The sequence below is a fragment of the Felis catus genome, chromosome F1 (assembly GCF_018350175.1).
Source record: "Felis catus isolate Fca126 chromosome F1, F.catus_Fca126_mat1.0, whole genome shotgun sequence".
Classification (NCBI taxonomy): Eukaryota; Metazoa; Chordata; class Mammalia; order Carnivora; family Felidae; genus Felis; species Felis catus.
Window position 1 is genome coordinate 64,923,260 of NC_058384.1, and position 26,000 is coordinate 64,949,259.

General features: G+C 50.2%; 2 protein-coding genes across 2 annotated transcripts in view; one reads left to right on the plus strand and one right to left on the minus strand.

Annotated features, from left to right (window-relative positions):
- The window catches only part of LOC101100178 (olfactory receptor 10J1-like), a 306,783-nt gene that overhangs the window by 56,373 nt on the left and 224,410 nt on the right, over window positions 1–26,000 (plus strand). The window lies entirely within an intron of this gene.
- On the minus strand, window positions 3,944–5,294 carry APCS (amyloid P component, serum). The gene is given in 2 exon segments (XM_003999663.2): window positions 3,944–4,959; window positions 5,070–5,294. Coding segments are annotated over 2 exon segments (657 nt in total). The 5' UTR covers window positions 5,129–5,294; the 3' UTR covers window positions 3,944–4,361.

Sequence of the window (26,000 nt, forward strand, 5' to 3'; positions counted from 1 at the left end):
CCGTGCCTTTTTGTGAGACTTTGTGCCCTGTCCTTTACTTTTCATTGCAAATAAGATAGACCCAGGGAGCCAGCCAGGGAGGAATTAAGAATCTGATTCCGTGAACCGTTTGAATAGAGGAGACTTTTCTTTGGGACAGAAGTGTCCTCCTACCCGGGAGACCGCCTGCCTTCTTGAGTCTGGGATCCGCCCGTGTTCTTTGCACACCAGGCAGCCATGACTTATTTGCAAAAACTCAGGGCGGGTGGCAACTCGGGTAGGTAAGGATGAGGTTTGGGGGCAGGGACGGAAGGGGAGCGTGGCGAGTCCTTTTTATTTGTAGGAACACGCCAGAGAGTCACGGCAGGTGATTTAAGGTTCTGGAGTCCTTCTCCTCCTCTGTAGCACCCCTGATGACAGTGAGCACCTGTACTATGCAAGGACGTGTGCTGAGCGGGTCCTCCGTACGCGTCCTCACGCAGACCCCCACCAGGCAGTCACGAGAAGTGGCTGACATGCCGCCTGTCTGCCTTTGCCTTCCCCAGACGCAGCTGGATTTGCCCCCCCCGTGGACCGTCGGTCCCAGTGCACTTTCTCCGCGACGTTGGTGCTGTCGCTTCCGGTTGCGGTGGCCGTGTGCCGTGTGCCACACGTGGCTTTGCCACCGCTCCACCTGCGCCGTGGGACCTCCAGGCGTCTCCTGTGTTGGACCCTCAAAAGAGTGGCCACAGCCAGACAAAACCTAGACGGCAGGTTCTGGAACACAGGTGGAGTGGAGTTGAGAAGTTGGCTACTCGGCCCCGGCAAGATGAGGAGTAAAGGTGACTCAGGTGGGGCTTCACTTTCCTTCTGTTCCTGAGCGTCCTTTGGACCCCCGTTTACCGTCAAGCACAGGAAGCACGAGGCGCACCTAGAACGTCTCGGCGTTGTTCTCCGGATGTGACCGCACGCCGGGGCCCTAGAGGGAAGGTAAGAGGAAGGCTTTTTCACCCAAGGAAAGTCCTTTGTAGACTTCTCCGGAGCCGTGAGGCTAAGTGCTCTGACCTGTTTTCCTGCAGCTTCACAAATGAGAACCAGACCCTTGTACAAGACAGAGGTTCAAACACTGCTTTTCTTCCTAGAAACGTCTGCAGGTTTAGGCCTCTCTCTGCACACCTTTGCACACTCTCCAGTCCTGCTCCTGGGCCGTCCTACCTTCCGGGTCCTTCCATTTTCCTTGTTGTGACCACCATTATACGTGAGAAGAGAATGCCGCAAGCAAGCAGCCGGAGATCCCATCTCTATTTTATTGTATTAAAAAAAAAATTTAACGTTTACTTATTGTTGAGAGACAGAAACAAAGCATGAGTATGGGAGGGGCAGAGAGGGAGAGGGAGACACAAAATCCGAAGCAGGTTCCAGGCTCTGAGCTGTCAGCACAGAGCCCGACACGGGGCTCGAACTCACAGACCGCGAGATCATGACCCGAGCCGAAGTCGGGCGCTTAACCGACTGAGCCACCCAGGCGCCCCTCCCATCTCTACTTTAAATGGTGTTAAAATGGAACTCTTCCTTCTTCAGTTTGGAAGGAACCATCGATGTGATGCTAGAGGATTACAAGAACGTGACGCGGATCCACTTACATGAATGTGCCAAGGAAATGATTCAGGACAAGTTCAGTGGCTCTTGTGTCATTGGGCAAGAACAAGGTGTGCAGAGAGATGGACGTGGGCTGGGAGCTGTGCTGGGGAGAGCCGTGGCTTCACTGCTGTTTCTTCGAGAAAAGAGCAGGTCATGTTCCTGGTACCTCGACAGGATGGTTGCTGGGATTTCTAGTCTTCACCTCAAGTCTGGTAGTGGTGGCGGGGGGTTGCTTCCACAGCGTCCCTCAAAGCTTAAGACGTGCTCCAAGCTATTGGGAGACTCCAAAGACTTGAGCAAGCTATGGCCATCGTAGAAGCAGAGAAGTGTCGTCTGTGTTCCCTTCATCCTAGCCTCCTAGAGTTGACGGGGACAAGGGATCCAGTTGCTTTGGGAGGAGGTGGGGATCATCTAGAAGGAAGAGCTGGCTGGCTTGGAGTTGCGTTGTGTTCTGTCCATAAGAGCCATCTCAGGAGGTAGAAGGTCTCCAAAGGCAAGAAACTGGACAGGCATTAGATCTGGCCATGGGAGAAGTGGCAAATGATCCCTGAGAGTAAAATAATCCATGTAACTCAGAGTTGAGAGGGGGAGTTAGGATATCAACCTGAGATCGAGGAAAGCCTGATGACGGTGAGGTATGGATCACAACATAGAAAGTATCAGATGACCCAGACTTACTAGAATGTAAACTCCAAAGCCAGTCCCATGATGCTTTCACTCCGTGCTGTGTTTTCACCTGGCATAGTGTCTGGGACACAATAGGTGCTCAAGAAAGAAACGGATGATGCTGTTGGAAAGTACGCTGGCTTTGTTTCTTGAAACTTGTTTTAGGGTCCTTGACAGAGGGGGTTGTTAAGCTAAAAGTGTTTACCATTAAGAACTGGAAGGGGGCACCTGTGGGGGGCGCTGAGTCAGTTAAGCGTCTGACTTTTGGTTTCAGCTCAGGTCATGATCTCACGGTTTGTGGGTTCAAGCCCCACATCGGGTTCCGTGCTGATAGTGTGGAGTTAGCTTGGGATTGTCTCTGCCCTCCGTGTCTGTCTGTCTGTCTCTCAAAGAACTAGCAATGGCGGACAACACGACGTCTAGGCAAACGTATGTCTGTGCTCCTGGTGGAGATACGTACTCTACAGGAAGAGACCCGTCTTGCTAGGACACGGAGTCCAGGTACAGAGCTCACAGGACAGGAAGGGTGGTCGACCTTCAACTCTACAGCAAGCCTTGAGTTAAGGGCTGGCCAATGGAAACTAATGTTTCCACGTTGCATTTCCTTCTCACCAGAGAGCAGGTTGAAATGTGCTTGTGAAGTCCCCGTGACTCCACGCAAGCACCCCAACAAACCGTGGCTTCTACCCGCTCCTGTCTGCCCGACCCTCTTGCCCCGTGAATGGGGCTCACAGGTTCCTTCTTCCTTCCTCGGATCTGGCACCTGCCTCGTTGTGGATCCTGGGTGAGTGAGTTTGAAGTCATCACTGCTGTCATTCGGAAGCTCTTCTGGATGTGGTCTTTTCTGATTTCCCTCGGCCTGACGCCCCGTTATTCGTGGGCAAAGCCTGCCTTATTTTTCACACACAGCCTCATTCTCTTTGGGGTCCTTCTCTAAGAAGGCCCTTCGTTTCTGCTGGGGGTGTGTGCCTGGTGGCTTCTGTAATGACGGTAACTCCTAATAAAATCCGACAAACATTCTGTAGTATTGTAGTTAGAATGCTAGGTGCTGAGAGTGGTGCCTGAGGGGATCAAGTGATGGAGGGCAATGTCACGTCAAAGGGTTTAAGATGGAGATCCGTAGGACTTTGAGCTGGGAGGTCCCAAGCAGTATCCTTGGTGACTTGAGGACGGGAAGAAAAATCCAGCACGATCCGCTGGTAGTGTATGGGCTTTGTTGTTTTTGGTTTTTTGGTTTTTTTTTTTTTTTTTTTTTTTTTTTAGAAAAAAAGCCGCGTTTATCTTCTTGCGCAAGGAATGCCAGACTTTCCTACGTTTTTTTGTTTTTTGTTTTAAATTTTTTTAATGTTTATTTATTCCCGAGGCAGAGACAGAGCATGAGTGGGGGAGGGTCAGAGAGAGAGGGAGACACAGAATCGGAAGCAGGCTCCAGGGTCCGAGCCATCAGCCCAGAGCCCGACACGGGGCTCGAACTCACGGACCGCGAGATCGTGACCTGGCTGAAGTCGGACGCTTAACCGACTGCGCCACCCAGGCGCCCCCAGACTTTCCTACGTTTTGAGTTTTCGTGCCTGCCTGCCAGTTTTCCTCATTACTTGAGGTCAGGTCAGGTTCCGCATTGCTTTTACTTACTCGAGTTGTTTCTCTGATGTGACCTCTGACCTTGTTTGCATCTCTGATCTCTCTTGCATTTGCTGGAAAACCAAACTGGGTTCCTGGCGGAATTTTGCACACATCTGGAGCTGACAGAATGACGCGGAGCTGGTGAGGATCGCCCCTGCGCCGCTCCCTGAGCCTCGGGCGGGTGTGGTGACCCATCCTTTTAGTCACAGCTGCCCCTCCCCCCACTCTGCACCCTGCTTGTGCTCCAGAAGAACGCACTGACTTCCAAACAAGCGGATCAGAGAGTGCTGGAGATTGCAACAAGTACCCCCCGGAAGCAGGCGGCACAATGCAACATACTTGTTTTACTCGGCAGCGTGCAGACGGGGAAATTGAAAAAAGCAAGAGCCACAGGTAGTGGGATCTCACAGGCGGCGGCCTTGAGCGGGTTCCTCGCGCCTGGGTCGTGTTCGAGTGCTCTTGTTGAGTCGGGCTCAGCCCCACACCAGGGGCTTGATGACGACGTGCCCTTTCAGCTCATCGGTCAGCACACACCAGCCCAGGACGTTGGGATTCAGGTGGGAGCCCTGTTGCACCAGTAGGATCTGCTCTGGGGACAGCACGGAGTCCCACGTGTACGAGCCCCCGATCTCCCCCACCAAGGACTGGGCCTTCTGAAACCCCCCTCCGTAGGCATCCAGGACCATCTTGGGGTGACCTCCTACCGTGTAACCCTGCTTCAGACCCTTTTTCACCAGCGGCTTCCCATTGACCCAAAACTCGGTGATGCCAGTGGAGGGCTCCCAGCTGGTACAGATGTGCACGGGGCTGGGGGCCGTCTCGGTCACTTTGAAGGTGGCTTTGGTTCTTCCGATGTACAGGGAGCAACTCCCGACTTTGTCCTTGAAGACCAGGAGCCCACTGTCCTTGCCCGGGGCGTTGTAGGAGCGGCTGTGGGTACGGAGCAGGTCACCGTAGGCTCAGAAGCACAAGGTGGAGTTCTTCAGAGGGTCCTCCAGCTTTGGGGTCAGGGTCACACAGGCAATAGAAGATTCTCGAGGGAACACAAACACCTTCCCACTGAGGTCCGTGGGGTAGAGGAAGATGACCTTCACCACACATGCAGGGTGAAAATGACCTACCCACCCCCGTCTCATCTCGTGCTCTCTGCCCCCCCCCCCCACCCGACCACCGTACCTGTCTGAGCAAAGACTCCCAGGAGGTTGGCCAGGGCAGAGACCCAAAGCAGCAGCTTGTCCATGCTCGGCCTGGGGCTGTGCCAGCAGCAGAGTGACTGGGCTGAGGGTACAGAAGGCACCGTGCTTGTACCCCACCCCCCAGCTTCTGAGGCTCACCTCTTAGGCCTGAGGCTCCCCGGGGTTTATATGCGGCCCTAGGACGGGGCTTGGGGGATTTTCCAGCCTGTCCCCAGGATCAACAGTCAGAGCCCCTGATGGAAGGAGAGTTGGGCCCCTGCTGGGAAATCACCGGAGCTATTTATTAGGTACAGGGGCTGCCGGGGAGCCCCGCCCCCTGTGACCTGGTTCCTGGCAGGGAGGGGCAGGAGGTGGAGCCGGGGGCGGGAGGAGGGGCCCAGTCAGCCTATGGAGGTGGGGGGCTCACCCCTGTTCTCTTTAGGAGCCTCTGCTGAGACCTCCTGAGCTCTGGCCTTCCCGGCTTTGCGTGCGAGGCCTCTTTCCATAGTCTGTAAAGTGGACTTCTGTTTACCTGATATCCTGGGATCCTACTTTCTGCAGATCCAGAAGGGTCCCTTCACCTTTGATCAATTCAATACTGAGCAACATGGTCCGTCCCCTCGGTCAGGGACAAGAGAACTGGAGGGTGCACTTTGTCTCCCCGAAGCTGACATTTTCACTATTACTTTCCTCTTAGTGTGGTGGTTGTTTCCTTCTGCTGGATTTTCCCATTGCTCTTTAGGACTGACTTTCCTGGCAATCTGTCCACTGTCTGCAGAGACGTTTGCACAGCCCTCTGTTTTCTTCCTCGAATCCCTGGCATGGAGAGTGTATTTACGTTAAGTTTTGGTGAGAGCCTGATTCGTGAGTTACTTGCATTTATTCATGAATTCCCACGCACGACACTAGGTGCTGGGGATTCAGTGGTGACCTACCGTGGCACAACGTCAGTGTGACCTCTGTCTCCATTCCCTCTGCTATTACTAAAAATGCCAAGAATTCTCTTAACCATCATTCAGATTATCTTCCTACGTCTCGGCATTTCCCACTCTGACTTTTCCTAGGCTAGATCCCAGGTTGTAAAGCCTTACCTGGCTTGTCGCGTCATAGTAAGGGCCCCTGATGGAGTTGGGATCATACACCTTATTGCTTTCTTTTTTCTTTAATGTTTGCTTATTTTAGACGGGGGGAGGGGAGGGAAGGGAGGGAGGGAGAGCGCGTGCACAGGTGGGGGACAGAGGATCTGAAGCGGGCTCCATGGTGACAGCACAGAGCCTGATGTGGGGCTTGAACTCATGAACTGTGAGATCATGAGCTGAGCCTCCATCGGCCACTTAACCGGCTGAGCCACACCCAGGTGCCCCCACCTTGTGGCCTCTGAATTAACTGAATTAACAGGTCCTTCAGCTCAGAAGCCAGTGCCATCCACGTTCTGCTCCAACCTCCCTGTCAAATCCTCCCCTCCTCCCCTTGCTGTTTCTTGTGCTCGGCTCCCCTGACTGCATTCTTCCTGCTCCTTGCCTCCGTTCTGCCTTATCTGTCTGTTTTACACGATTCTGACATTCTTCACAATCTCAAAAGGCTGTCCTGATGTCTCAATTAGGCGTTATTTTCACCTTTGACTCCCATGAGGTGGAGATCGAAGACATGAATAGAATCTACTAGTGGTTGACTATTGGGAGTCACTAGGGCTCTGTGAGCCTTGGTTTCCTTTTCTGAAAAACACCTCCGTGTTTTTGTGAGGCTAAATGAGATAAAATAATGTGCACAGAGTGCACAGCGGCGTCTGAAGGCTCTTATTTCCAGTCCTTTAATGGACATTACCGTTGTCTGTCTCCTATTACGGATAAAGAGTGTATTTACCTGTCATCCTCTCCTCATTGAAGCCGAGCACGAGGGCTTACTCATTTTTAGGGGACCCATTTGATTTAATTACTCTTGCACATGAAAAGAGCCTGGTGTATATTTGTGGCTTCAAAGGATTCAAACAGGGTGAGGGCTCTTTACATGAAACAGCAGCAATAAAAAGGAGAATCCAGTTGAGTGGTGGGAGCAGGTGATGCCAGAAGTAACCTCTACCAGGAGCCCCGGTGCCATGTGGTTCCCCTTCCCCGATGCTCATGAGTCCCATAGAAGTTGAGAAGAATACAGGGCTCACCGACCTCTCCTAGTGTCCGTCATGAACGATCATTCCATTAATCACAAGTGGCTTGGAGATCAATGTGGAAGAGAATCTTCTCTCTGGGGCATGACGGTGTGGAGCTGGCCTGGGGGGTGAGTGGTCCTGGGGAGGTCAGAGGTAATGGAGTTTATACTGCCGTTAGGGCCGAGTGCCGAGGTTATACACCGTGTTCAGACACAGGCTGGCCCGGCTGGGAAAGGAGGTCTCCCAGTAAATGGGAAAAGGTGGGGGTGGGGAGGCCGAGTCTCTTTTTTAGTTTCCTTCTCTGGAATATGTTTCTTAGCCCTTGGCAGAGAAAAGTTGGAGCTTCAGGAGTCCTCAAATTGGACGTGGGATCCTTCCAGGTGCAGAGAGGAAGGCTCTGATGTCAGAATATAGGAAAACCGAATCCTGGGTCTTCAGAACTGGGTGGAGTTCTCCAAGTGAACCATCCCCGTGGTGGCCGAGAGGCTCCTGGTGCCTCCCTGCCAGTGGATGTTCAGGGCCAAGGTGGCGGTTCCCGTCTGGGTGGCTCTGGAAGGGCTGAGGGTTGGGGAGGCAAGATGGCTCTATGTGGATGTTAAGTAGGAGTGGGGCCACCGATGTGCCTCAGGTCGACTTGTTCTGGTTACATCAGTTGGCAGGCAGTAAAGTTTGCCTAAGGGGGCACGGGGGGAAGAGGGCAGTGCCAGGAAAGGGTGTGGCATGAACTCAGAACTGGAGAAAGGCAGAGGTGTGAGAATGGAACATTGCCTGAATGCTTGAGACCCTTTCCAAGGCTTTGGGTGTTAATGGAAGACCTTAGGTCACGGTAACCATTGGGACAGACTGGATAGGGAGAGACTGAAGCAGAACATGAGCTAGACCAGCATTTTGGGGCTAATAAAGGATTATTTGCTATGTGTTCTGTTGGCTGTGAGGAAACCTAAAAGCATTTATTTGTAAGCAACGGAAAGACCATGGAGACATTAAGATGGAGCATTAGTCTCATAGGCGATTGTGGAAGTCAAAGGCACGTAATCTTAGACTGATGGCAGCATCTTATGGTAAGAGGAGAAGGACAAGGATTTTTTTTAAAGATTTTAATTTTTTAAGGAATCTCTATACCCGACGTGGGGTTCGAACTCACAACCCAGGAGATCAAGAGTCATACGCTCCGCTGACCGTGCCAGCCAGGCACAGATGAGGTTTTTTTTTTTTTGACAGATACACAGAACGTGGAATCAGATTTTTCTCCAAAGTTAACGATTGTGTGTGGTTTGGGAAACTGTGGTGCTCATGCTGCAGAGTTGAGAGGAAGGAAGGAGCTTCTTCGCAGGAGGTGGGGGGAAGTCTAGTCACCCCGATGCTGAATTTGAGATGATAATAGGATTTACACCTAGGAAAGGCCAGCGGCGCATCTGTGATATATGTATGCCACTTGGGATTAAAAATACAAGCTTCGCAGATGAACATAGGGGAAGGGAAGGAAAAAGATAAAAACAGGGAGGCAAACCAGAAGTACAGAGAAGAAACTGAGGGTTGCTGGAGGGGAGGTGGGTGGGGGCATGGGCTAGATGGGTGATGGGCATTAAGGAGGGCGCTTGGGGGGATGAGCACTGGGGGTTCTATGTAGGTGACGAATCACTGGGGTCTACTCCTGACACCGATAATACATGGTAGGTTCGCTAACTTGAATTAAAAAAAATAAATAAAAATACAAAAAAAAACCCTTGCAAGTTTCAGAGGAGTCGACCTCTAATACGTGGAAACAAACGGATTCTCTCCTCCGGTGGGGAGGAAATGAAATGTCGGGGGGCCCAGCCCCGTCTCGAGGGAACATTCGCATTCATGGGGTTGGAGGCGAGGGAAGAGGAGGGAGGCGACCGTGCTTGGCAGAGAGAAGGGTAGCGTGTATACTGTCATGGAAACCGAGTTAGCGTGTTTGCGGGAGGAACCGGCAGGCGGTGTCCTGTGGCAGTGAGAGCGTCAGCGAGATCGGAGTGGAAAGGACGCTGGATTTAGCAATACAACCTTCCTCGGTGACCTTTGGAAGAGCAGTTTCCTTAAAGGGAGCGTGGCAGAAACCGAGTCGCGGGGGACGATGGGGAAGGAAGGGGGTGTCCCTCCCGAGGATCTGTCATTCTGGCAAGTAATGGAAGGAAAGAAGCAGGATTGCTGTAGGGACGCAGGAGCCAGCGTGTTTTTCTCTACAGGTGTTAGATTCTCTTCTTGACAGAAGCCTTTGTTTCTCTGCCTCCCACCCTGTAACATTTTCCCCCAACGACTGAGAAAAATCCGTGTCCACCTGAGATCACGACTGACCTTTCTACCCAGCAGCTATTTCAGACTCTAAATGCCACACTGCAGGCTGCCGGCTGGCGCCTCGTCCCCTTCCCCACGCTGGCAGGGTCCCAAGTGCACCTCTGTCCAGGAGCCTGGGCACCACGGCGTCTGTCCTTGATCTCACTCTGTTCCCAGTTTCCGGGTTCGTCTGTAAAAGACGATCCCTGACCACTGTGTCACCTTTCGGGTTCAGTCCTCTACCTGGACCCCACGACCTCCGTGAAATCTCACCTTGGAATTCAGGGTTGCACCCGAAAGCCGCCTCCTCCAGGATGTCACCGGATTTACTCAAGCGGCATCTGGGGGAGGAGATGGAAACAGAAGAGCAAATATGGTGGCGGGGACGCGGGGTAAGGGTGCTGAGCATTGAGAGGAGGTTCCTTCTCTGTGCCGGAATGTGCTCCTTGTCTTCGGAGGCCGAGCGCTCGCGGGGACGAAGCCCGGGAGGCTCCTCGCTCGGGCGGTGGGAAGAGGCCTTGGCTGGGGCCGCCGTGTCTCGCTCTTGCCCTCTCGTCTGCCCCGACCCCGTTTCTGCCCACCACCCAGATCCAGGTCAGAGCAAGAATTTTCTCACTCGAGCCATCTCATTCCTGTCCCTCAAACCACAGAACCTAGGGGCGAGGCCTTAGGGAAGTTGGCGGCTCGTCCTGCGGGGCATCGCCAGTGTGGCGAGCGCCCATCCGTCTCCAGCGGGCACTGCTGACTTCGGCTCCCCCTGCGTTGGCCGCGGGCCGCTTCCAGAGCGTGCTGGCCGGTGTAGACACTGTACATGCTGGTCATCATTCCACAGGGCCCTCTGGTCTAGTGTCTTAGAACCAGCCGGTCGTCTTGTTCTCTGTTTTCCTGACCCCCCATTTTCATCTGAAAATCCCTAGGTACGGTCTTTCCCCCCACCCCACTCCCGACCTCAAAAAGGCAATTTGCTTTGTTCTCTTGATGCCGAATGGGGGCCGGGGCTGGGTGGCCTGTCTGCCTCCAATCTGAAGCTGTCTGAGCCCGAGATGCCTTGGGGTCTGGGCCTGGTCCACACTTCTCCCCAGTCAGCCCAGCTGGCCGGGCCTGTCTCTCTCGAGTCTAGGCTGCTCCCTCGGCTTGGCGTGGGGCCTGGGGACAGTCTTGATGAACAGGAAGGTGGGTGCCCAGCTGGCTGGTGAGGCCTTCTGTATTGGCCCGGTCACAGCTTTGTGTCCAGATGGCATCCATGTGCCACTTGTCCTTTGGTGACCCTGTGGTGGCCCATTTCTTCTGTGATCTCCTTCCGGCCACGTGATGTTCCTGCACGGACACTGCTGGGCATGAAGTCAAAGATTTTTTATTCCCCACGCGTGTGTTAAGGCATGCTCGGGCTTGGTTTACGTTTCTTGCACCAGTGTGCTCCTGGCCTCCCCCATGTTGAGGATTACCACCTCTGTAGGCCACGTGTGCCTGTTACCTCACTCGGGTCACATCCAGGATGGTGCGTCTCTTGCCGACCACAAGCCCAAGCTGGTGAATTCAATAGAAAATACACCATCTCCCAGAGACCGACATCAACACCGCTCTCCTGTTGGCCCCTGTTTACAGTCAGAGGTTCCTGGAGGTCAAGGGTACCATGTAGAGAGCTGTGGACAAAAGCGTTTCTTTACGGCTGGACTCCTTTAGTCCTGGCCATTTTTCCCTCCCTGCTTACAAACATTTTACATCTCACGAGCAGACCAGATGAAAAACTATGCCGCGAACTACTTTCGGCATGAATCCTGCTTTCACGCCTTAGGAAGAAGGCAGAAGCTAGGACTTCGGCTCAGGATGCATGTTCCTCCAGGGACGGGCAGCCCCCCCCCCCCCCCCCCAGGACACATAGATGGCCTGTTCTCATGCACGAGTGTTTGCAGTGACATCCTGGGTCTCACTTCCCCTGGCCACTTGGCGCTGGGCTTTGGTCAGAGGGTGAATCAGCCCTAGTGACAAGGACAGCGTGACTTCAGTTGAAGAATCCCAGGGCCCACCTGAGACTTCTCCGCTTGTGTGATTTTAGTTACAGGATCCTTAATACAAGTGCTTCAAAAAGACACTCCTTACCATTTGTTGGTTGAAAAATAAATAGTTGCCCCAAAGAGAGACCCTTGTTTGCATGAATTTATCCCCGCTGGCCACTTAAATAGTGCATATTCAAGCAGAGTACCCTTTACTTTTGTACGAGAAAACCAAGATCTTTTTTTAAGTTTATTTTGAGAGTGAGTGCAAATGGGGAAGGAGGAGAGAGAGAGAGAGAGAGAGAGAGAGAGAGAGAGAGAGAGAGAATCCCAAGCAGGCTCCGTGCCCTCAGTGCAGAGCCCAACGCGGGGCTCGAACTCATGAACCATGAGATCATGGCCTGAGCGGAAGTCGAGAGTCCGATGCTTAACCGACTGACCCGCCCAGGCGCCCCCAAAACCAAAGTCTTTTTAAACTATGTTCTTGTTGCAGGCCTGGAAACGGAGCAGAGGGGGAACAGACAGGGGTCTCTTCTGTAGGAACGGTGCCTTCCTTGGAGGACTCTTCTTCTGAAAAATGTATCTTGTTTCTCGAAAGCCTTTGAGAATTAATTCTGTAGTGGCGGCTAAGTCTGGGCAAGCGGTTTTGCTTGCTCTTTGAGGGCAAGCTGCAGGTTTCCATACAGCAAGGCCCACGGTGCCCGCTTTCCCGGGTGGGGGGGTGGGTGCTGAGGGGTTAGTTGTCTCCCATGTCTTTTCCTATCAGAGTTCTTGTGACCAGCTCTTCTCTGCTCACATCTCCCCCTTTTTCCTTGGTTGGACAGTTACGTGTTTAATGAAGGAATTCTCTTGTATCTCCCGTTAGAGGTTGCAAATACGTTGGAAGAGCCTCAGTGGAATAACACCTACCTGATATGCTCCTACGGTTTGGAAATAAGTGACTCATTACTGTCTCAGGGCCAAGGTCAGTCTTTCCGTGTTCCACCTTCTTTTTGTCATGTTTTTAACCATAAAATCAGTATTGGTCACCTGCGATCGCCTCTCCCTTCAACAGATCACCGAAGGTCAAGGGGCCCGAGCCTGTTGGGTGCCTTCTCCTGGAATCTCTTGTCTCCCATGGGAGACTGGGTGAGTCCACAGGTGATGCCAGTGTCTTTGTGAGGCTCAGCACCTGACGGATGGTCGGGCAGTTCTGAAGGCGAGGTCCGTAGGTCTTGATTGGGTTTCAGCAGATTTGCGAACTGTGTGAAATTGTGCGCAGAGTTGTGTGAGTGTGGGCACATGTGCATTTTTTAAATCAGATCTTCAAAGACTTCTGATCTGCCAAAGATAAAAAGCTATTCATGTAGACTAGGATTTTGTAAGACTATTTCAACTGAAACCCACAGTGAGAAATACATTTTCTCCTGCAATGCCGTACGCACGCAAATGCAGCGTTTATATATATATATCAAAATTACCCTCACTACGAAGGCTTAAGTCAGAAAAATCGCAGAATGTTTGAGAAATGACAAGTCCTGTGTGGCAGACAGGAGTGAGAGAAGGTCTGTTGTAGGGGCCTCCTCCCTCCTCCCTCCTCTTGGGCCTCCTCCTGGGCCTCCTCCCCCCTCATGGGCCTCCTCCCCCCTCATGGGCCTCCTCCCCAACAGCTCCTCCTGCCTCCTCCTTCACCCAGGTAACATTAGTTATCACGGAGCAACCCCAGCATATTACACCTGTATCATGGTGTATTTCCTTTTTCAAATAAGGTGCATCTTCTAAGAGAAAACCGTCACGCTTTCAGAGTACGTGTTCTGAGTATAACGTACCGTTCCTGTCCTAAGCCGGGTGGAGCCTGTAGCCTTAAGGAGCTCAGGATCTTGAGCAGGAGCTGGATAGGTGCACACCCTGAGCGGGGCGGTGGGAGGGGCCGTCGGGCCTTGTGGTCACAGAGGAACGGGCACTGCGTTCTCCTTGGGGTGTTCCAGAACGAGGATGAAGCCAGAGTGGAAGATCAGGGTATCTGATGGGGTGAATTGGGGCAGGGAGGGAAGGTGTGGCCAGCTGTGGAGAGGCCTGGCTGTCAGAACGTAAACCTGTCTGTGTTGCCGGTGCCCGGCACAGGGCCCGACACGTTGCAGACACTTCTTACGACTTGGCACGGATGAGATGGCGAGCGCTTACAAAGACCGAGGCCTGTGATGCGCTTTCTGGCATTGTGTAGCTGATAGAAGCATCTGGCGACATTACCCTTGGCGCCTTATCGTCTCCCTTTCGCCTGGGGTGAGGAGAAAGGAAGTCACCTGCTAGCAAAGTAGACGTCCATGGGGGCTTTTCCTTCCATCCGACCCTTCTGTGTCTTCGGCCGGGTCCTCCCCTCTCGTCCCCACCTTCCCTTTTCTCAGCCTGTTAGAAACGGGCTGGAGGGGAAAGTAGCACAGTAAGCCCGGTGACAAGTCAAGTCTTGGTGAAGGGCGCTGAGCCTCCAGAAGAAAAGACGGTGGCGGGAGAGAGGGGTCTCCGCGAAGGACCAGAGGATGAGCCTGGCACACAGGTCAGATTCTTAGAAAACCAGATCCAGAAAGTGCCAGACACCCACCCAGTTTGCCACTGCCTCTGTGTGTGTGTGTGTGTGTGTGTGTGTGTGTGTGTGTGTGTGTGTGTGTGTGTGTTGGGTTGGGGGAAGGGAACCGATATTTGAAGGTCGAGGACGTGACCAGCTCAATAGCAGGAAATCACATCACTTAATTCCCCAAGATTACACAGCAATTTACAAAGAACACTTCGTTTTTTCTCATTTGAGGTTTGTAACACTTCTGCAGGCACGGTTTTTCCCACTTCACCACCACTGCCGCCCCACGTCTGTTGTTGCTGGTGGTAGAACTAATTTCCGAGCCACACTGTCCTAGGCTGATTGATTGCCAGGCTCCATTCTTCTAGCCCTCAAGGCAAACACGAGGTGGTTGTATACTTTGCATTTCAGGTTCTCTGTGACTTGCCCTAGATCCCACAGTGGGGGGAGGGGGTCTGGGGACCGGAACTCAGGCTCTCTGACCACGTGGCCCACACGCCTGACCACAGATGGAGAGGGTCCCCACAGCTCATAGTATGTGACACGATGGGGCCTTGGACCCGTAGGACGGACTCTGAGTTCCAAATACAGACTTATCACCACCCCTCATCTATCCGTCCTCCCAGGGTAAGGACAGGATGCATGGCTTCAGTTAACTGGGCACATCCTTTTGGGCCCGAACCTGTCTCCATTCAAGCACTGCTTAGAGATTTCTCGAAGGTCTTCTCTTTGTCTTTGTAAACAAAGGATGCACACTTACCAGCTTCCTCAAATGTTTGCTATGTCTTGAGCTCAGGAATTTGAGATGCATGGGAGGTGTTGCCTCTGTGTTAGATTATCAACAGATAGCAGGGCATTTTTGCGATTTTTTTTTGGAAAAAGAACTTTGAGATCTAACTTATCCGTAAAACTTACCGTTTGAGTACGTAACTCTTTAGTTTACTTGTGGGGTTGTACTTCCATCACCATAATCTAATCTGAGGCCATCCTCACCCTGAAAAAGAAACCTGTACATACTAGCTCTCATTCCTCGCAGCCCTGGGCAACCACTCTTCCACGGATTCGTCTTGATAGATTTGCCCTTTCTTGCCATTTCACGTAAGCAGAATCATCCAATGGGTGGTCTTCTGTGTGGCTTCTCTCATTCAGCATTTTCAAAGCTCACCCAGTGCTGTGGCTGGTGTCAGGATTCCATTCCTTCTGACGGCTACGGAACACTCTGTTGTGTGAATACACCGCAATAATTGATTTTTGATTAAGTCGACCTTACCTTCGTGGAATAATTCCCACTTGGCCGTAGTGTATAATCCTTTTTATATTGGCTGGAATCCGTGTGCTGGTGTTTGGTGGATGTTTGCATCTCTGTTCATAGGATACGGGTCTGAGTTGGTAAAGATGGGTGCATGTTGCAGACGGTGCAAGAAATCCCGTGTGCCTTTCGCCCAGTTTCCCCCAGTGTTTACATCTTACGTGATTATCGTGCAGTATCAGAATCAGGGACTTGATGTGTAGGTACTGTGTGTGTGTGTGCGCGCGCACGATTCTGTCATTTTATCGCCTGCATGGATTCATGGACCCGTGCTGTGTGGGGAAAGAAATAGGTTCTACTTACATAAATATGCTAGAAAAAAGCTTAGGGCAGAAAGCCGCCACTGTGGGGCGAAAGCGCCCAAGGTTAGCTAGTGAGATATTGTAATGGGATCACTAGTAAATTGTTGTGTCACCTGCAGGAAATTACTTTATATCTGACGCCGATCTACTAATGTACTTTGATCACAGACTCCACTTGCCCCCCAGATCCTTTACTTCTTAGGCACACGAGTTAATGATTCTTGTCTGATTGTTTTCTCCACGTTCACTTGGGTAAGATCTTGTTTTCTTCACGTTCACCACGGGGATAATATCTTGTGAGCTCAATAAGTATGGAGACAAAACCTCTGTTTGGGGCTCTTGTCTCCTCCTGGGCATTAGCCTCTCTTGTATTCAATTCAACATCCGCTCTCTTGCCGGACAAGAGAGAACTCCAGACTCCTAGTATGCCACAGTGCTGGAGAGCCCTCTACCCTTCCATTCATAATATAGGCCTTAAACATCTGCCTACACAAAGAATCCTATTAGACAGGATTATAATTTTTACTTCAATGATCAAACATAATTTGGAAAACTTCAGAGGAGAAGGGGAGTGAATTACACTCATCTGTATTTTTGCCTACCGTGGTCGTCCTTCCTTCCTAATGTTCCAATGATTCTTATCTCCTTTGAATTTAGAGGACTTCTTTAAGCCAATCTTTTAGGGTAGATCTGCTGGTGACAGTTCGTTCCTTTCCCTTCTCGGAATATGTCTTGATGCCTCTCTCATTCCTGAAGAACTATTTTCGCCGATACAGAAGTCTGGCTTGGCCGCTGGTTTCTTTCAGCCCTAGAAACACCTCGCACCCCTTCCTCCTTGTCCTCCACAGTGTGTGTGGAGAAACGTTCTCTCTGGCTTCTTCCAAATATATTTCTTTCCCTTTTGTTTTCAAAAGTCCATGCCGGGTCTCAGGGTGGATATTTTTTGCTTTATTCTGTTTGGGGTTCCCCCCAGATTGAGTCTGCACGTTTAGGTCTTTGGACAAACGTGGGAAACTTTCAGTCCTGGGTTTTGCAGGCATTTTGAGTCCTGCCCTTTCTCCTCCTTCCCCAGCTCTCTGACGTGAGCCATAGATCTTTTATTACAGTCTTGTTCTTCAGACTCTGTCTTTGGTTGATGTTCTCTTGGTTCAGATCGGAGACCTTCTCTCTGTTTTCCCAGTTCACCGGTTCTTCTCTGTTCTTTCCACTCTTCTGTTGAGCGTATCCTTTGCGTGTATTTTGGTTATTTAATTCTAAATTTGTTTGGCAGTGGTTGCTTTTTTTCTTTCCCTAGTACTTTGCTGCTGAGACTTGTTCACGTGTTTTGAGCATGTTCATAATTGCCCGTGGAAACATTTTTGTGGGAGCTCCTTTAAAAAATTTGCGTCTGATAATTCTAACCCGTGTCGTGTTGGGTTAGCATCTGTTGATTCTCTCTGCACACTCTCTCTCACTCTTTTTTTTTTTTTCTTCATTCAGCTGGAAGTCTTCCTGTGTCTTTATACGATGAATTTTGGATTGAAACTTAGGTATTTTGAGTATTACATTGTAAGACTCTGGATCTGATTTAAAACCTGTTTCTGTGGGTCTCCCGTGAGGCTCCTCTGAAGGAAAGGAGGCCCCACCTGTTCACTGCTGGCTGGGGGTAGGAGCCCAGGTCCCCTGTGCAGCCTCTGTTGACAAAGCAGTGATGGGTCATTGTCACTGCTGGGGGGTGGGGTGGCGGTGAGAGCTCAGGCTCCACACTAGACCTGAGCTGTTATCACCTTGTGGGGAGAGAGAGGGGGCACGGCTCCACTGCCTTCCAGGGGCTTCCACTGACATGGTAGCACGTGGCCTTGTTCCTGAAGAAAGTGGTACAACTGGGGACCTTCTGTTAGGGCTCCTTGGATCCCAGCCCTGTAGGGAGGGGTGCAGGCACCTTACCAGCACTGCATGAGGCAGAAGCACAAGCTCCCCGCCTGGTCGCCCGAGGCCACTAGCAGGCTCTCGTCTGTCACTCACTGCCTGGCAGAGAGGAAGCTCCCGCTCATGCATTGGGTCTTCTTTGACACCATTCGGTGGGGGGTTGGGCGTCTCATTACTGGCAAGGGTGAAATGCAGGCTCTCCACGTGGCCTTTGGCAAGAACGCGTTTGGGGAGGCGGTTTTTTTCTGTGGTGTTTTGTTGGAATAGGGTCGTTGTTACTGCAACGTTTTCTGTCCTGTTAGGATACCCTCTCCTGGTCTCTTGTCTAGAGGTAACAAACTTCTCGCGGGGACTTCTCGTCTGCACCCAGGGACTTTTCCAGCTTCTGGTTGGGGACCTAGGAGCCAAAAGAGAGCCGAATGGACTCCCTGCCGTGCTGTTCCTCAGGTCCTGTGGCCTCTGTCTGGTCTCTCTCCTCCTCTCCCCCTGGTGTTCGTGTATATGAAACATCAGTCTGTTTGCATTTCATATACAGCATCCAGGGTTTTTCACTGCACCTCGAAAATAGGAAAAGGTACTTCATCTTCCTGGAGGCGGAAATCTTGGGCATTCTGTGCAACTTCTCCTTTACTAAATACGGAGAAGGAGAAGTACCATGCAATTATGCTGTCCTTTAATAGGTCCCCATCTAATTACCTTTATGGAGCTATTTTTGACCTTATGTACATAAATTCTATGTGGTGGTACTGCCTTTCAGCCTGAGTAACTTCCTTTTCTATTTGTTCTATGGCAGGTCTTCCAGCAACACGTTCTGTGTCTGCTTACCCAGGTGTGTGTTTATTTTGCATTCAGCTTGAAAGGTAGTCTTGATGCAAGTAGGAATCCGGGGTGACATTTGCCCCTTCGGGACTTTGGATGTGCTGTCCCCCCTGCCTCTGGCCTCTGTTATTTCGCACGAGAAGTCAGTAGTTAATCTCCTTGGGATTCTCTTGGATGTAAGCGCACCGTTTTCCTCCCGCTGCTTTCAAGACGTTATTTGCCATCTCTGGCTTTCGACCTCTAGGCAGCGATGAATCTAAGCGCGAATATCCTTGTCTTCGCCTTGGAGTTGGTTGAGCCTCTTGACTGCAGACGAATGGTTTTCCTCAAATTCGGGAAATATTCATGTGCCTTTACGATTTTTTCCACTCCTCTGATCATACCATCACGCATACTGGCGTGCTACATTTCACAGAGGCACTCTTCATTTTTGTGTTTTATTTATTTTTCAGATTGAATGATGTGTGTTGATCTGTCCCAAGGTTTGTGACTTGTTGTACAAGCTCAGAGCTGTGACTGAGCCCCCGCGGTAAGTTTGTCATTCGGTAATAGAGCTGCTCAACTCTAGAAACCTCAGCTGCTTTTTAGCATTTCTAAGTTTGTTGCCATTTTTAATTTGTTGAGCCATTACACCTTGTAATTCTTTAAACATGGTTTCTTTGGTTCTTTTAGCATGTTAATAACAGCTGCTTTGAAATCTTTAAGTCCAACCCATGGGACTCTTAACAGCGGCTCTGCATTTTTTTTTTTTCCTGTTTGTGTCACACTTATTTCTTTAGGTCTCACAATTCTGTGTTGAAATATTTTAGAAATTCTTTAAGTGTTTATTTATTTACTTTAAAAGAGAGAGTGAGATGGAGAGGGGCAGAGAGACAGAATCCTAAGAAGGCTCCACACTGTCAGTGCAGAGCCCCATGCAGCGCCCGAACTCGCAAACCGTGAGATCATGAACTGAGCAGAAATCCAGAGTGGGATGCTCAACCGACTGAGCCACCCAGGTGCTGCCTGTGTTGAAATATTTTGGAAAACGTATTGTAGCAACCCTGGCTACTGATCCCTCCTTTCAGAACTTGTTGCTCTCACCGGGTTGCTTATTTGTTTAGTGACTTGGCTGGACTAATACTGTGACATCCACCCCACCCCTACCCAGTGTGAAGCCTCCAGATTCTCCGCTCAGATTTTTTCCATTTATTTAAGGCTGGTTACCTTTTGATCTGTATGGTTCAGTGCTGAGCCACCGATCAGTTAGAATTGAAGCTCTGTGGGATGGGATGGGATGGGATGGGGTTGGGGGGGGTGGGTGGGCATGGCTAGCTTGTCCTTGGCTGACCCAATGGGGCGGGGGTGGGCGTGGCCAGCACATCCCTGGCTGACCCAATGAGGCGGGGGTGGGCGTGGCCAGCACATCCCTGGCTGACCCAATGAGGCGGGGGTGGGCGTGGCCAGCACATCCCTGGCTGACCCAATGGGGCGGGGGTGGGCGTGGCCAGCACATCCCTGGCTGACCCAATGAGGCGGGGGTGGGCGTGGCTAGCTTTCCTTGGCTGACCCAATGGGGCGGGGGTGGGCGTGGCCAGCTAGTCCCTGGCTGACCCAATGGGGCGGGGGCGGGCGTGGCCAGCACATCCCTGGCTGACCCAATGAGGCGGGGGTGGGCGTGGCTAGCTGTCCTTGGCTGACCCAATGGGGTGGGGGTGGGCGTGGCCAGCTTGTCCCTGGCTGGCGCAATGGGGCGGGGGTGGGCGTGGCCAGCACATCCCTGGCTGACCCAATGAGGCGGGGGTGGGCGTGGCTACCTTTCCTTGGCTGACCCAATGGGGCGGGGGTGGGCGTGGCCAGCACATCCCTGGCTGACCCAATGGGGCGGGGGTGGGCGTGGCCAGCTTGTCCCTGGCTGACCCAATGGGGCGGGAGTGGGCGTGGCCAGCTTGCCCCTGGCTGACCCAATGGGGCGGGGGTGGGCGTGGCCAGCTTGTCCCTGGCTGACCCAATGGGGCGGGGGTGGGCGTGGCCAGCTTTTCCCTGGCTGACCCAATGGGGCGGGGGTGGGCGTGGCTAGCTGTCCTTGGCTGACCTAACGGGGCAGGGACGGGCGTGGCTTGCTGCTTTCTGGCTGACCCACCCAGAACTTCCCAGGAAGGAGCTGGGGACTCGGAGAGGGCGCAGCGGCTGCTAGGCAGCACAGATCCTCTGCGGCAGTGAGCTGGAGGAGATGGACTCTGCTCATGTTCCCCAGCTGCCCAATTCACCTGCAGTAGCTCTTCCACAGCACTGCTGGCAGGGTGGGTTGGGGGGTGGGGAGGCGGATGGGGGAGTGATGGTATAGGCACAATCACCTGCCAGTCTCCCCCTGTTTGTACCAAGTCCATTCTTGTCAAGTTTCCGTAGATGGTGCCCAGTGAATGCTTCAGTGTGTTGTAAGCCGGAGACTTAAAAATGATTCTTTGATGATTTTGACCAGTTGAATAGGTATGTCTGCAAGTGAGTGGTTTTGTTGAGCTGCTCATGTTTCTATTCCCTGAGTCTTGATGCTTACGTTTTGCTTTTTTTTTTTTACCATAATGATATCAATTAACACGTATTTAAGTGTCAGACACTGGGTGTGGCACTAGGGACGCAGAGATGAGTCCCCAGCACCGGTCCTTGGAAAGGTAACAATCGAATCACTCTCCCTTACGTGACGGTTCCATAGGGGCAGGAAAGGGTGCATCACAGAGTACTGCAAACACAGTGGAGGAAGGGCCTGGATTCTCCCCGGAGGTGAGCTTTGTACAAAGAGGCAGCATTTGAATTGGGTCTGGAAAGATGAATGAAAGTCTGCTTTTTGACAGGAAAAAGAAGGTTTTATAGACAGTTGGAGGGTACAGGAAGTCAGTTGCTGTGTTCAGGACCATGCAGATGATATGGAAATTATAGAATATTTTAAGCCATGGGAAGCACTTTGGATTTAAAAAAATATTTCATTGAAAACATTTGCCATAGGCCATTGTAATAGATTTAAGGTGTACAGTGTATTATTTTGATACATTTAGATACTGTAATGTGACTGCTAAGGTAGCAATATTATGCGAGGTAATTACAGTACTGTATTTTCTGTATTCACTATGCTGTGCATTTGATCTTTGTGGTTTGTTTACTACTCATGACAAGTCCGTACCCTTAAACACCATCAATCTTATGCCTGCCCCTCCCCGCACTTTGGATTTTATCCTTGTTGGTGTAGGAATATTTGTGAAGGGTTTTAGAGGAGGGAGATGAGAGGTTCACATCAAATAGCTGTCAGGCGTGAGACCAATCAAGGACACTCACTTAGGAGGCTGTGTCAACGTACAAGGCTTCATTCCTCAACAAAGTCTCTCCTACATTCTCTGCTCGAGTGCTGCTTTGTTTCTAGTACATGCCACGACTCCTCTCACCTTTTAGCTTTTAATATTCCATTTTCTCTGTAAAAATCTGGGTGAGAGACAGAGAAGGTGATCTTAGGTTAATGTTTTGGGCAACCAAGTAGCCAGTGGGCGGTAAAAAACCCGTCTCTCCGAGGAAGTGGCATTTAAATGGAGATCTTTACTCACAGAAGCAAGCTAGAGATTTCAGGCAATTTTAGAGGCAGAAGTTTCCTTGGGATCTTACCACCATGACTTTCCCGAAGACAGTGTCTCATGGCAGAATAGCTGCAGCAGGAGATCTGGCAGCGTGGGGAAAGAAAGGGAGGAAAAAGAGCAGTGTTTTTCAGAGTTCCTACCATGTTTTTTGTGCGAGCAGTCCTCATAGGTTTTCCAGAAAGTTCTGTATGTGCCAGCCGAATGTATCTTTCCATTTAAAAAGTTGCCAAAGGGGCATCTGGGTGGCTGAGTCGGTTGAGGGTCCAACTTTGGCTCCAGTCACGATCTCACGGTTCGTGGGTTCGAGCCCCGCATCGGGCTCTGTGCTGACAGCTCGGAGCCTGGAGCCTGCTTCGGAGTCTGTCTGTCTGTCTGTCTCTCTCTGCCTCTCCCCCGCTGGCACTCTGTGTCTCTCTCTTTCTCAAAAATAAGCATAAAAAAAAAAGTTGCTAAAGAAGAAATAGGTTTCTGAACTTGAGGACATTTGTGTAGCACTTACTAATCACCTGTCTTGTGGGAACACTCTCTTCTAGTCATCTTTGAGTTTTGCTTTCCAAGAAGCAGAGGAGACCTAAACGCTTGAAGATTAGAAAGCACCAGCCCTAGTAAAGGACGACCCTGTGCTGGAACAGACTTGCGACAAAACCCCGCGGCATACTATTGTGGCAATTAGTTTTGGGCGCACGTAAAATCAGAAGTGCGCGTTCTTGGTTGGCAAAACAGGCTCTCCTCCAGCTCCCGGTTTGAGGGCCCTGCCTGGTACGACTCTGCCATCCACAGGGTGTCTCTGTCCCGTGCTCCGATTTCTGCCTCCGGGTGAAGGTGAAGACGAGGCAATGAAACAGAATCTCCCCCTGCTTCTTAACTCTGCTTGGAAAGTGGTACCTGTCATTTCTACGCACTTTCCGTTGGCGTGAGTCGTTCTCGTGGCCACGCTTAGAAGCGAGGAGGCCGGGAAATGTAGTTGTGAGCTGGGCAACTGCTTTTCAGCCGCCTACGCCACTCTCTGGGAAGGGGACACTGATCCTTGGTGGACAGCTAGATGGAGGTTTCTGCCGTAGGGTCCTACTGTCTTTAGAGCAATACTGAGTTTCCTGCACTTAGATCTAAGAACTTATTAGAATTGGTGTTTAGGTAAGTTTCATTAAACATATCTTCCAGCATATGAAATGAACTTAGCTTTAGTTTCATGGTATTAAATTCTTTTAAAAAAAAAGTTTTTGTTTTTTTTTAACATTTATTTATTTTTGAGGGACCGAGAGAGACAGAGTGTGAACAGGGGACAGGCAGAGAGAGAGGGAGACACAGAATCCGAAGCAGGCTCCAGGCTCTGAGCTGTCGGCACAGAGCCCGACGCGGGGCTCGAACCCACAAACTGTGAGGTCATGACCTGAGCCGAAGTCAGAGGCTTAACCGACTGAGCCACCCAGGTGCCCCGGTGTTAAATTCTTTTAACGCATTGTTGATTTTGCTAAGGTTTTGAGGATTTTTGAATCTGTGTATGAGAGCTACTGTTCTGATGCTTGCTTTTTTGTAACATTTTTATACAATTTTGGTATTAGTTTAATGCCATTCCCAAAGAACGATTTAGGGAGTATTTCTTTTTCTATTCTCTGGACGACCTTGTAGATAATTGGTATCATTTCTTCCTTAAACGTTTTGTATAATTCACCAGTGAAACCTTCTAGGCCTCCTGCTTTCTTTTCTGGGAGGCTGTTGTTTAATTTAAAAGGTTTAGGCTTATTTTTTTCTTCCTTTGTTTTGAGAGCAGGCATGCAAGTTGGGAAAGGGCAGAGGGAGAGGGAGAGAGAGAAGCTTAAGCAGGCTCCATGCTAAGCTCGAGCCAGACACAGAGCTCAATCCCACTACCCTGAGATCACGACCTGAGCCAAAATCGGGTCAGATGCTCAGCTGATTGAACCACCCAGGCGGCCCTACAATCATCACTTGAAACTCTTGCTCTGTGTTTGAAACTATTTCTTTTCATGCAATTTTTTTTTTAACGTTTATTTATTTTTGGGACAGAGAGAGACAGAGCATGAATGGGGGAGGGGCAGAGAGAGAGGGAGACACAGGATCGGAAACAGGCTCCAGGCTCTGAGCCATCAGCCCAGAGCCCGACGCGGGGCTCGAACTCACGGACCGCGAGATCGTGGCCTGGCTGAAGTCGGACGCTTAACCGACTGAGCCACCCAGGCGCCCCTCTTTTCATGCAACTTTAACAAGGAACTTATCCAATGACCTAGAATGAAGCAAAGCATTCCTAGATTTACTGTTATATAGAAAAGGAAAGGACTGTCCATAGGTGCTTTGAAATGACAAAGAATACACGAGTGCCAGTTGGGGGGCTCTTTCCAAAATTCTGGAAATTCACTGATTTCTACCAAACACTGTGGCCTGAGACCCAGCATCTGAGCATGGGAGACTATCACTCACAATCCTACAGAGAGAGAAGAAGCACTGGCTCAGTTGGGATCACATGACATTCGGTGTCACATACTACTTACATTGCAAGACATTGCTCATTTATCAACTTAAAATGTTTAGAAATTAGAAATTTGCTTGTCTTGTGGAACACTCGCAGAACAAGTTACTTGCCATCCAAGGTTTCACTGTATTGGTAATTTTTGACTTTTTTTTTTTTTTTGTTAGCTTGGATAGAGATTTATCACTTTTATTGATCAAAGAACTAGCTTTTGGGTTTTATGGACTTTCTCTGTTTCCCTGTTTTCAATTTTATTGATTTCTTCTCTTTTATTCTATCTGCTGTAGGTTATTATTGGTATCCTTACTCGTTTCCTGATGTGGAAGCTTTGGTTTACGGATTCTGGATCATCTTTTTTAATACATGCATCGAATGCTACAAATTTCCCCCGAAATATAGCTTTTACCTTATCTTACCAAATTTGATAACTGGAGTTTTTATTAAAAAAAAAAATTCCCCTTGAGCATTCTTTGACTCAGTTTTGTTTTGTTTTTTTTAGAAGTGTATATGTGGGAACTTTTCAGCTATCTTACTTCTAGTTTAATTCTGTTGTGGTCTGAGAGTGTGCTTTGTATGACTTATTATTTTACATGTGTTTTTTATGGCCCAAAATGTATTCAGTCCGTTGAGTGTGAAAAGGCTGTATATTCTGCTCTTGGATGAACCAGGCTATAAATGCCAGTTACTTCCAGTTGATTGATGGTGCTGGTCAGTTCAACTATGTCCTGACTGATTTTCTGCCTGCTGGATCTATGGGTTTACTGATGGAGGGGGGGTTAATCCTGGATTTGTCTCTTTACCCTTTTAGTTCTAACGGATTTGGCCTCCTTTAGTTTGATGCTCTGTCGTTAGGCATATACACATTAATGGTTGTTGTATCTTCTTGGAGAATCAGCCCTTTTATCATCACGTAATGCTCTTCCTCATCCTAGTTAATTTTCTTTGCTTTGAAGGTCTACATGTATCCAGTTAATCGAGCGACTCCAGCCTTCTTTGGATTATTGTCAGCCTGGCATATTTTTCTACATCCCTTTCCTTTTAATCTATTTATAGTTGGTTTCTGGTAGACAACTTACAGTTGATCTCTTGTTTTTGTTTTTGTTTTTTTTTTTTTTTGATCAACTGTTTCTTTAGTTGGTATATTTAGACCATTCACATTTGAAATGATTATTGGTATAGTCGGATTACTGTCTGCCATACTGGTAAGCATTTTTTATCCATTGCATTAATTCTTTGAACAGTTTCCTCTTTTTGTTCTCCATTGGTTTTGTTTTTTAAGTTTAGATGTAAATTCCAGTTAACGTACAGCGTAATGCTAGTTTCAGGTGGACAGTTCAGTGATGCGACATTTCTGTACAATGCTCGGTACTCGTCAAAGCACACGCACCCCTTCATCCTTATCACGCATCACACCCATCCACCTCCCCACCTCCCCTCTGCTAACCATCCTTCATTGGTTTTAACTGAGCATTTTATATGACGACATTTCTGTTCCATCAGCCTGTCGATCGTAATTCTTTTTT